This window comes from Psittacula echo (genome assembly GCF_963264785.1).
Source record: "Psittacula echo genome assembly, chromosome: 2".
Classification (NCBI taxonomy): Eukaryota; Metazoa; Chordata; class Aves; order Psittaciformes; family Psittacidae; genus Psittacula; species Psittacula echo.
In genome coordinates, this window is record NC_137737.1 from 14,732,864 (window position 1) to 14,745,408 (window position 12,545).

A 12,545-nucleotide genomic window follows, 5' to 3' on the forward strand; every position below is an offset into this window, starting at 1 on the left:
GCTCCTGCACTAGAGAGACAGAGAAGTGACACCAGCCCTCTGACCTCTGCTCTCTCATGTTTTTAGCACACAGATTCTACACAAGACACACCACCATCCAACCATACCCATGACAAAGTACCTGCAAGTGCAGGGTGCCAGAATCACTGCTGCATGGCATCAACGGCTGCAGCTGGTGAGGAATTCAGCGACAAAACAGGTTTTCACTGGAAAATGCGAATTCAACAGAACTGAAATGCTTCAGGGAGACATATCAGATTCAATGAACTTCCAACACAGCACAGGCAAGGCTCCAAGCTGGTTTCCTGCCAGCTCGCCTGGTGGGCTGCCTGGAAACCTGGACTCTGAGGGTATGCAACTCCAGGACAGCCCTGCATGCAGATCACCCTGTAGCCAGGGACCACAAGGCTTCCTGAAACTCTGGGCTCCCCTGTTTTATCCAGGGCTCAGCTCTCAGCTCTCCAAAAGGGAAACCAAAAGCCGTGGGAATGATGGCTGAGCTGTAAGCACCAGACCCTGCACTTCCCAGCCTAATTTTACTTCGAATTTTGCTTGTAGTGCAATGGTTTGTTTATTTTTCATAACTTCTGGTCCCCTCATCCCTTTTTTCACCCTACCATGGGAAAGCATAGCTATTGTCTTAAAATCCATATTTCATTCTGAAACAGAAAATTCTCCATTTTTTCCCCCTCCAGCACTCATAATTTCCTGTGGAACAAAAAATTTGTCCTTAAACCAGTTCTATGCAGCATATTCCTCCTCTGTGTTGCTTGCCCTTTCCCAGCAGAATGGAGCCATGCTGTTCTACTGCTTTCCAGGCCTTATGTGCTAAGGAAAAGAGGAATTGGCCCATCGTGCTGCATTCAGCAAGAGAAACCTGATCCTGCTCTGCCAAGAGGAGGAATTATTTAGGCTATAATCTGCATTGATTACACACTGTTTGGTGCGTTGTCATATGCCATGTTTGCACTCCCTCTGCCAACACATGGACAAGATGGTGTACAGTCATTAAATAGGCTTGTACCAGAGACAAATGGAATAGCAACAGGATTAGCTGTCATTCATCTTCAGTGGAAAACCTTGCCTTGGCCTGTGGTTGGCTAATGAATTCCACATAGCCAGAATTCATAGCGTTCAGCTGGCTGCAAAGAGAAACCCTCAAGATGCTTTTAATTAGAAGTTGTGAATAATGGTCAACTTGTGTGCATTTTACAGACAGCCACAAAAATCTGCATTGCCACTTTGAGGAATGAGCCCAGAGCTGGGATCCACATTATGCAGACTTACATTTCCAGGGGCTATATAAACAGGTGTCTAAATTCTCAGCTCAACAGTGGGTGCTTAGTGTCCCCCCTTGCAAAAAAATGTGATGCTAGATAATGAGTATGACTATGCGTCATGCCTGTGACCATATCACTCCATAAGAAAGACTGGTTTCACTGCTTTCACATGGCATTTAATTGAATTAACAGTAAATGGTATTCTCACTGAAACAGTACTTCACTGTGTGAGTGAAATCTCTCAGGACTACAGTAGTACCTAACACATGCTAATGAGAACGTTTTAAACTTCCCCTCAGGATTTATCTATGCAAGGATACTATAGTTTCAGAATAGCTTTACCAAAACAAATGTAAGTCCTTTGGTTCAGCTTTTTGACAGTTAATGCATTTTCTAGGACTCAAAAGACCTGAGAGTCTGCATCTCCCTTCTCTGTTTCCATAAATAAGGTACCAGATTCTGTGAAGCTTCTGATTTCCTTTTGCTTCTGGTGCTGTGGACTCTATTCCTTGCAGACAAACTCTTACTCGAGCACAAAGCAAGCCCAGCATGATGGCACTGAACAGCAAATTAAGCTATGGGTTTCCAACCAGGGCCTCCATTTTGCTGGGTAGCCACAGTGAAATATTCCTGTAATTTGACAACTTAAACTCATTCTAGCCATTAGTAACTATGATTTATATAATTGTTGACTTAGACTCTAAGCTATGTTACTGCAACTGGACAAACCCATGAATGATATGTTTAAGATCTGATCTCCTCTCTGCTCTCACCTTTAAGTATCAATCGATGACCCTATGTATTGGGTTTGCATGGCAAGGTTTTGGTAGCAGAGGGGGCTATAGGGATGGCTTCTGTGAGAAGCTGCTAGAAGCTTTCTGTATGTATGATAGAGCCTATGCCAGCCGGCTCCAAGACAGACCCATCTCTGGCCAAAGCTGAGCCCATCAGCGATGGTGGTAGTATCTCAGGGATAACATATCTTACCCCTACTCATTGCAGGGGGGTTGAACTAGATGACGTTTGAAGGTCCCATCCAACCCAAACACTACGTAAGAGGGTGAACGATCTCCCCCTGTCCTTATCTCAACCCACAAGCCTTTTGTTGTATTTTCTCTCCCATGTCCATTTGAGAAGGGGGAGTGATAGAGTGGCTTTGGTATCATGCTTTTTTACTGACTGCTGTTTACGTTGCGCTTGCGAAGTTCTCCAGGGAGAACACACACACACACACTTGCCCTACCTGCTCTGGTTGTCACTTTCAACAAATAACCATCCAGATCGATCTGAAATTGTGGTGTCTCGCAAGGTAGGGAGATGCGGGTCCCATTCCACTTCACTGTGAGGTGCTGCTGGAGGCTGATAGTGCTTCTGCCCAACACAAGGTCCACTGACTTTGTCCAGGAGAAAGAACGGGTCCGACGGGCATCGTTTTTTACCAGCACCTGAAAGGGCGAGGCAGAGGAGGAGCAGTCTTTCGTCAAAACGTACTGACATGTTCCCTGAAAGTTAAATGTCCGTCCATCAAAAGTGTTGTAGTGAGGGTCTCCAAATACAGTGCAAACGCCAGGCTCTGCAGGTGAGTGAGAAACAAAAGCGCCATATCAGGATCAATCCAAGTCTGAGAAAAGCAGTTGATAAGAACTTAGAGGACGCTGCTCTCACCTAGTCTATCTGTCCTATAGGGCACATTGGGCTGATGCCCACTAGGAATATATACGTTTGAAAAATAAAGGCTTCGTGGCTTTAGTTGATGTCTTTCCCAAAGTGGGTGGGAACCAAAGGCCAATTCATTCCTGGGGTAGCATAGGAAGGCTAACCTGTAGCTAGGAGCCAAAGACACATCTTCCAACCTATACATTTGCCCCTTGAACATCATGTATCACCTGAACAGTTTAGGCTACTACAAAGCCTGTGAAATATTTTACTTTATTTCATTTCTGGAAAATACAAGCCACACTCATGATATCAGACCAGGCACAGCCCTGGTTTGCAGAGACCATACGTCTCTGGAGATGTGTGATGGGACCCTTCCCACCTAACCTTCAGCTTTCCAGACATGAAATGTCTAGTCTAAGTGATTCCCTCTCACTGAGAGAGGAAAAGGCATGTCTAAAAAGTCTTTCATCTCACCAGCTTTAGACATCTCTTTTAAAACATGGGGAATTACTCTCTGGAGGAGCCTTTCTCTTTGCAGCCAGCTCTAGAAGCGCAAACAAGTATCCAAGACTACAGTCATTCCTCTCAGACAGTTAAAATCCCCTGGGATGAGCTCCCACCCTTAAGTTGTATTGTGGGAGCAAAGCCCAATCCACTAATAGAAGCATAATTCAAAACATCACATGTGTATTTTTGAGGCTAATTCTAATGTCCCAGTAAGGCAGGGATGATCCCGTGAAATTAAAAGCCATCAGACCACTTCACCAGGACCTGGTACTATCCATATTTTATATAGGCACACTGACAAAAAAATGTACATTTACAAACTGTATTGTTCATTTATGTATTTTCCCCACATTATCTGTAGAAACAGCAATTTTATTCTGCTATCATAGGTGTTGTTTATACACAACTGACTTGTAGCAGTTGTTGTCACCACGGTACCAACTAAAAGTCCGTATTACGTGACTAACATGATGCAATGCCTATTTAGGGGCTGGTTTGTCTACCAACTATTTGCATCGGGAAAAGAAAGAGATTTCTTATTGATGTTTGCATCCATACACTGGTTGGAGAAGCCACAGCTTAAAAGCAGAACATTTCCATGCTCATGTCAACAATGCTGAGTTACCCTGCAGTTACCCAACAATTGATTGAACTGCCTCACAATCAAAGACAGCAACAAATTTATTTACATTGCAGCCTTCTGGCATTACAATGGGTCCTAACCACATCTCCTTGCTGCTGTTCCTGGAAGAAGGAGTCTCAAAAGGCAGAGAAATGCACACTGCTATTGCCAGCCACATACTCATGGGCTGAGGCTGCTTTTGAAAGATGATGCCTGCTTTAGGGGGAGGACTTTGTGCAGTAACAAAACTGGACTCAATAATGTGAATAGCATCTATCAAAAAAAAAATACAATTTGTTCACTGGAAAAAAAAAAAAAATCCCATTAATAGCAGATTCAAACATACAGAAAAGGAGACATGAGGCAGGGAATTCCTTCAGTGGAGTGCAATGCAGCTGTGACTATGCAATACACATTCCTCATCATGGTTTTTGAGCCTAGGCAGAATGTTATGCTAAAGAAGCTATGATGCTTCAGGCACGTTTTTCTAGCTGTAGTTAAAGAGCATCCAAGGATACCTACATGGAGACACAGAAAACGGGGCTGAAGGGGACCCCTGGAGAAATTACCTTTCCCTTCTCCAGCTGCAATGCAGAATCACCTGTACCTATTTATTCCTGGCACGTTTATCCAACCTGCTCTTAAAGAGCAGTGGCAACAGCAACTCCACAGCCTCCTCCAGAAACCAGTTGCAGTGCTCAGCTGCCCTGACTGCAAGTTAGGTCTTCCTAAAGTCTCACCTCAGTGTCCCTCACTGCCATCACTGTCCCTCAGTACCATCACAGAGATGATGCCTGGGAAATTTGCACTTCACCCCTAATTTGCCACATGCATGCTTCTTTAGCTAAGCCAGTAACTATTCTCAGCATCATTGTTATGCCTCTCCGCTATGTCTGCAAACGAGGGACCAAAAGTTTCAGTTTCTCAAGGACATAATGTTGACAGCTCCATTAGAAGTCAAAATGAACCACATCTCACCAAGACCTCTGGAAATCAGGCCAAATGGACTTTAAGCAGAGCCTGAAAACCAAGACACTTAGATACAAGTGTGCTTTTAAACCATGAGTAAATGAGTCTCATTTTCCTCATTGATACCAATGAGAATATCAAGAACTGTTTCCCAAAGTCCATAAAAAGATTAATTGATCCGCTTTACCTATGGGAAAAGAATCCATAAATTTTATATGGAGAACATCTGACTTCACAGTTACTAAATCATACTCACATGTTTCTGATTTCCTTATATCAAATAATTATCTGTACAATGAGTATGAAGATACATTTTATTACCTGCTCAGATTTTATTTCATTTTTTCAGGCTTTAGTTTTTCTTCAGACATGACAACTTATCAACAAAAAAACCCAGCCCTAAGATCATTGAAGATTTCAGAAGAGAGAACTGGTTTGTGTCTGCATTTCTACAGGCCAAGAACATGTTACACATGTTATTAACTAACTTATCAGGAGGGGGAGGCTGCTTCTTTACCAAAGCAAGGGGCTAAAAGGCAAGACATAAGAGGAGCAAATAAAATTTAGAGATGTGCAAGGAGAACTGATAGTACCAATGGGATCCAAAGGAAATATTTGTTTTTAATTTCTAATGTGTTATGCAGAGTAATGTTGGTTTATGTTATGTTACATCGTGTCACGTCATATGTCAACTTGATGCAGTGCAGTTAAAATAAAAAAGAATGTATTTTGGACCAGAGAGCTGAATGTCTGATCCAAATTCCGCTGTTTTCTTTAATAACCAATGAAATGGAGGAGGGAAAATCTACCTAAAACCAGCCTGAATAATTGATTCCCTGATATCACTGTATAAAACATTCTTGAAAGGTTTGCTAAAATTGTGAATTTAAAATGAAAACAAAAAATCCACACTCTGCAAGAGTGTGTGTGATAACTCAGGCACTGCCAGGAAGAAGAACTGGTTGGCCTAGAAATAAACCTTAAATACCGGGTGTAACAAGACAAGCAACATGAAAGGAGTTCCTGCCATTTTTAGGTTTTGGATTGCTGTTTATTTCCTTTTGGGAGAGTTTCAATCACATCATGTTTTATGGTTTGCTTTATTATTTTTTCTTTCTTTTTTTTCCCCTTCTGAAACAAACCAGTCTTTCTGCTTGGCTGGTTCTGGAATCTATTGTAAGCACCCATTCTCTAGTTAGGAGCATGTGTGACTTGCTCCTCTGTTGGGACGTAATGGATGGAGAGATATTGCTTCATCACCAAAGGTACATTCCTCAAAGCTGGAGTATGAATTTTAGTAGCTTGTGTTAACGAGGCACAAGGTCATCAGTGAAGATCCTTCCCTTTTTTTCCTACAGTAAATTGTTCCCAGCTTATTGTGGATACTCCTTGTATCTATCATCTGTTTAGGGCAGAGTTAGAAAAGGGCAATTACATATGATACTTCCCCTTAAGACTCTGCAGGCTCTACCTATGTTTAGCTTAGGGACTTCCTGAGCTAGACACGGCTTCTCTTTATTTAGTAACCTTTGATAGACTTCTTTTCTGTGAACCTATTCAGTCTCTCCTTGAACCCAAAACTGTTTTTAGCAGCCATAACATCCTCAGGCAAAACGCACGAAGAACCATTGCCTCTTTCTTGTTTTGAACCTGGCATTCATGCTCTTTTATGACTTCATTTGCTCATCTACACATGCATATGAAGGCAAATATACCCCTTCCCGCTCTGCCCCTGAATAACAGAGATTTTTCAAAGGAGGGCCTCAGAGCTATGTTCAGAAGGCTGTGATTTTCAAAGCACCTTAGGCACTCAGCTCCGATTAAACATTATTTGGAGCTGGCTGCAAACGTCTCTAAACCTCTCTTGGAAATTCTGCATTTAGGCTCCCAAATCACTATTCCAAACTCCTGTCTTTCATAAACACTTCTGGGAGCTCAGCAGTTTTCACATTTGTTTTTTAAGCAACTAATATGGACTTCACGCTTTTACATTTGACAATCGTAAACTACATCTGTGATTCATGCAGTTTGCTCAGCTCCCACCCTAAGGCTTTGCAGCTTACTTACAAACTAATAATAATAGTATATAGGTGCTAAACTGAATACTGTAGAACTCTTGGCACGCTTTCCTTGCATTACAAATCATGCACCCCATTCAAACAAAGTAGTAACTTTCATTAGAAAAGGTAACAGGGAAGGTAACTGTGGGCAAAGGAGACTGGTTTGCAAGGCACATTTATCTGTGCAAAAAAAGGAAGCTGAAAAAAAACCAACAGCAAGGAAAAGAACATTTTAGCATTTCCCAAAAAACTTCATGAAATCACAACCTGTTTTGGTCAACATGGAGGGATAAAAGCCTGAAAGACAACTCATTTCTAATAAGTAGGATGCTCAGTAAATGTAAGAACCACTTATTGAAAGAAGTGACAGCCAAAAAGTACCTTTCTGCCTTTCACCCAATGCCCCTCCTCCCCCAGATGGTATTTAGCCTTTCTAGAAAGAGGAGATATATATACTGCATGGCGCAGGCCAGACAGACAGTCAGCACACACATCCTGACCAGCCGGAGAGCATAAGCATATTGGCTGGGCAATTAGAAGACTTGTAGCTCCAGAGCAGCCACAGGATATATTGTCTCTAGCTGGGTTTATTATTTGTTGGGATATAAAGGAAATGGGACACAAATCCATAGGAAACCAGGTTCTGTTAGCTCTGGTGCTCATGGAATGGCTTGTTTTATTTTTTCAGGAGATCAGAGCAGTCAATTGAAGTCCAAGATGTCCAGATGTCTGGTCACACTCTTCTGGGCTTGTAGGTAGTTAAGAGTGGCCAAGAAAAATATGCTTTAAATTATAACTGAAATTGGTTTGGACACTTTCTAAGTAAGGAGAGGGAGGAAAAAATACAAGTTTACCAGTTAAGGGTGTTCTGGTTGCACATCTATAACTCAAAAAGATCCCAGCTTTTTGAAAATAAAATGAAACTTTGAATGCAATTAGCCCATGTGCTGAATTAAGCCCTAAATCAAACAGAACACATTATTAACTTTTGAAAACTAGCTACAGAACACGCATAATAGAATTTCATTAGCTTTTCTGTAAAAAATGCATAGCCAGAGAGTACTTTCCTCATAACTGCTGCACAGTGCAGCTTGATATAATACACATTACAAGGTGTGGTGTCAAAACTCCACAGGAGTCTTTATGGTCTATTTCATAAATAAAATAGCTATTCCAATTTGTCAAAATACATACTTATACAGTAGACCATCAGAGCTGAAATGGCTGAAAAGGTAAATCATAAACAGCGTTCCAGGACGAATAAACAATTGCAGTCTTTTTGTGGATGGATATCTCCAGGGCAAGGAAGTAACACAAGAAACAGAACCAGGAGGGGCCTATGTTGTCCTTTAGTCCCACTCCTTGCTCTCACAGGTACCTACAATGCATATTATTGCACCTTATTGTTGGTTTTGTTGGGATTTTCTTTTTCTTTGAAGAATATTTATTTCTATAGAAACACATAAAAAAGATGCAAGACCAGGTGAAAGGACCAACCTTTTACTCCTAAGGCTGGATCCAAGTGCCCTTGAGTTTAGTTTAGCTCCACTGGTCATTTCGTCAAGTAAAAGAGCTGCAGAATGATTTGTGACAAATGACATTTTCTGCCCCAAAAGAGGCCTTTACTACAAATTCAATGTACTGCTAGACTTAGATGACTGCAGTCCACTTGGGAAGAACTTCATCCATAAAGCCTCACAATGTCTTAGGTAAAACAGTGTTAAGATTATTGATCGTGAGTAAAATATATCTATAGGGTTGCAGGAGGAAGCTTTCATACTGCATGTTGTAATTTCAGCAAGATCTATCAATTCTTCTTTGTCAAGAACAAAGATTTAACTTCCCCTGCAAATTCCCATCTTTGTCTGGAGTTGAGAGCTGTCTGTTCAAGTTATTTGAACTCAGGTTTAATGTTTTCTTTTTTTAATATGAAAATGACCTCGGTCTAACATAGGATCACTAATTTATGGAATTGACGTCAGTGGTGATTTCTCTAAATCAAGCCCAAAAGCGTACATTTCATTACATTTTTACAGCAGTATAAACTAAACTGTTGAATTTTCCACTGGTATGACCACTGTGTTTAATTAGTGATAACTGTACGCCAGCCATGGAGCTTAAACAGCAACATGCCAAAACTAACCATAGTTAACTTGGGCAACAGTAGACAAAAGAGACTCTCCAGCCCTTTAGGAGACGAGGTACTTTTTCTCTCTGCAACAACCTGCTTTGAAAATAATCCTTTGATTTTTTAGGGTTCTTTTTTTCAGTTTAAAGTGTATGCTTTAACAACGTGACTGTTTTTTACCCACTTCACAGAAATTGGCTGCATTTAAACTGCATTCAAAGCTCTCCTGTGTACAGTATGTTCTTGTACCTCCCTATGTTGTTTTTACTTTGGAAAATTAATATCTGCTGGACCGCTAGAAATGTTTGGTGTGTTAATATGTGGAGAGAGGATCAACATGAGTGGGTGGGTGAGGGAAAGGGCTGTGCATATACATCTTATCTCAACAGAAACTGGCTGAATTAGCAAAGTTTCTAATTATTATCCGAAATGGTGATCATCACTGAAATCCTTATGCCTTCTGCCTGTCTTCTGATGAGATTTACAGCAGTTCTGGCACAAAGGTGGAATTATTTCCCTGAGAATGGCAACTGTTAAAACATTGATGTTAAAACAGTTAGTGGTAGCCACCACTGCTGTACGACAATAGGTATTTAAGGTCTTTGATTACATTATCTGATAAAAGCTGGGAATGGCTTTTTAATCACAGTAGCTTAGAATCAGCTCAGCATCAACTTGCCTCCAAATACTAAATAGGTCCCTAGTGAGACACCTCTCCAAAAAGAGGACCTCTCTGTTTCATGTTCAACAGAGAAGCGTGCCACTGTGGGACAGTGCAATGAGCCTCCTAGCCTCACTTCTAGCCAGCTGGTTATCCTGAAGGCTCCTGGGAGACCTAAGAGTCTGTCAGTACTTAGAAGGGTACCTTTACTGGGAAGATGAAGCCAAGCTCTTTACAGATCTTCATGGCAGAAGGACAAGCAACATCAGTCTGCCCTTAATTTCACATGTCTTATAGCCATGACCATTCTCTTATATTATCAAGGGAAGAAGTCACTGTCTTCCTTTTAACCCCTTACAGTAGAGGGTCTTCAATGTTGTGAGGGAATGGCTGGCCCCATTATTTTTCTCACACTCTCACGTTACAAAAGAGAAAGGTTAAATAAGATGAAACGTAAGAACAGAGAGAGGCAAGTCAGAGATCAATAAATTCATGACATTAATGACATGTCATGTTCGAGCAGAGGTCTATACAAATTTCTTCTCCCCTGAAACTGAGCCAACATGAAATCAGCTGCTGGTCAGTTGAATCCTCTTTCATTTCTCCCTCTGCCTAGTATTATTTCAAGTGTTTCTGAGGTTGCCACTTGTATTGAATTTTGTTCTGATACTGAAGACTTGCAAACTAAGTTTATTTTATCACAAGTTACACATTTCAACATGATTCTGCTGTAGAGTGGAAAAACAGGTATTTAGCATATGGAATTTGTGCAATTCAAGAGCATCCAGAATTGAGTTGATCAGCAAATCCAATCTGATTTTAGTCAAAAGAATAGGAAATACTCTCCTTAAAAACCTGTTCTTTCTTTCAGAAGCCTTCCTATAAATCATAAAACCCCATTTTAGCAGTATATCCCTATTTGGAAAAGTACTTAAACATGTCCTGAAGGAAATACATAATTGTATTCTGTTAACTTCAGTGAAGACAGGTCTCCCTGTTGACTTAAACAGGACAAGCTTAAAAATAAGTATTTGTCTAAGTGCTTTGCTGACTAGGAGAGAACACAAGTGATATCATAAGATGATCATTCCTGAAGTGAAAAGAGATAAAAAGGTCATGGTTGAGGCTAAACATCATACAAACACAAGGTTAGATTTCTATTGTACTTTCCACTGCTGCCCCAGACTGTGTCTCACATTTCTGCCCACTTTTCTTTCACTCTCACAAATCATCTGCAAAGGTGTTGGATTATACATACACATAGCCGGGCTGTTATATACAAGTATAAAAGGTACCCAGTCCTAAAAGTTACAACTCTATTCATTTGCTTATTTTATTACCTACAAATTTCACAGGCCAACTATATCCTTAAAAAAGCAGCACCTCAGATTTGACCGAAAGGGTGTCATTTGGAAAAAAGTAAAATAAAATACCCAGGAATTTTAGCTTAAATTTACAGATTTATAGGAGGCAAAATCTGTTGTCAGCAATAATCACCTGCCCTTTAGCCACCTCTGAAACGAAGGCAGAAAAGCAAACATATTTCTACTATATTTATTTTCTCTGAAAGAATAAAAAAGAATTCAAAGAATTCAAAGAAAGAACTTACTTTCAGTGCAAATAGGACAGCATCCTTTCCTGTTCAGGATTTTACCCTAATTGGGAGAAAGACAGGCTGATTTAATGAAAGAGGTTTTGGAGCAATGACTGTGTCATGTTGTAAGGCTGGATAAGCCTTTGAAAATAGTTCAAGTTGTGTTTGAACTCAGTGCCCTGGTTACAGCTTCAAATATCAGGTGCTAAAAACAGACAGAACTATTCAAAGAGCTTCCTGGCAGTCTTATAAGAAATGAAATACTAAAAGGGTTCTCTGTTACCACTTTTCTCTTTAGAGAGAATGTGAGAGAATTTTGGACTCATGTATTCACAGATATCTAAAGCAGACTAGTCATTGAGTTAACAAGATCACTACCTTTTGCCCCCACCTCCCAGAGTATATGTATTGTTTATGCACACCCTTTTAGTAGCCACACAGAGGCAACCTGCTGCACACCCATTCCCACACTCCCCCCACATCATTCATTTCTCCATCAAAAGGGAAGGAAGGAAAGGGAAGGAAGGAAAGAGAAGGAAGGAAATGGAAGGAAGGAGAAGGAAAGGAAGGAAGGAGAAGGAGAAGGAGAAGAGAAGGAGAAGGAGAAGGAGAAGGAGAAGGAGAAGGAGAAGGAGAAGGAGAAGGAGAAGGAGAAGGAGAAGGAGAAGGAGAAGGAGAAGGAGAAGGAGAAGGAGAAGGAGAAGGAGAAGGAGAAGGAAAGGAAAGGAAAGGAAAGGAAAGGAAAGGAAAGGAAAGGAAAGGAAAGGAAAGGAAAGGAAAGGAAAGGAGGCACTAGTAGAGATCAAGTTTGGTCAGATTTCTTTCATGGCTAAATCTTGTGGTATCTCTCACCAAATCATATTACCAATATTACCAACCATGGACCAATCTCCCCAGTGAAGTAAATGGGCACACATCCATCTAAAAGCTAACAATTTGGTCTAGTCATAGTAATATGGAAAAAAAGGTTCAGTCTTTATTTACCACTCTACCAGGTCAATTTTATTTATGATTGAGTCTTATACAATGTTGGCTACAAGCAGCCTCTGTATACGTACATTCGCC

General features: G+C 40.8%; 1 protein-coding gene across 1 annotated transcript in view; it reads right to left on the reverse strand.

The window, feature by feature from the left end:
• Positions 1–12,545, reverse strand: part of BMPER (BMP binding endothelial regulator) — a gene marked incomplete at both ends in the record, with an annotated part of 141,762 nt that overhangs the window by 45,518 nt on the left and 83,699 nt on the right. The window contains 2 exons of the mRNA XM_080611127.1: positions 2,524–2,853; positions 11,496–11,541. Of these exons, the coding sequence (XP_080467253.1) occupies positions 2,524–2,853; positions 11,496–11,541 (376 nt within the window). The remainder of the gene's footprint in view (positions 1–2,523; positions 2,854–11,495; positions 11,542–12,545) is intronic.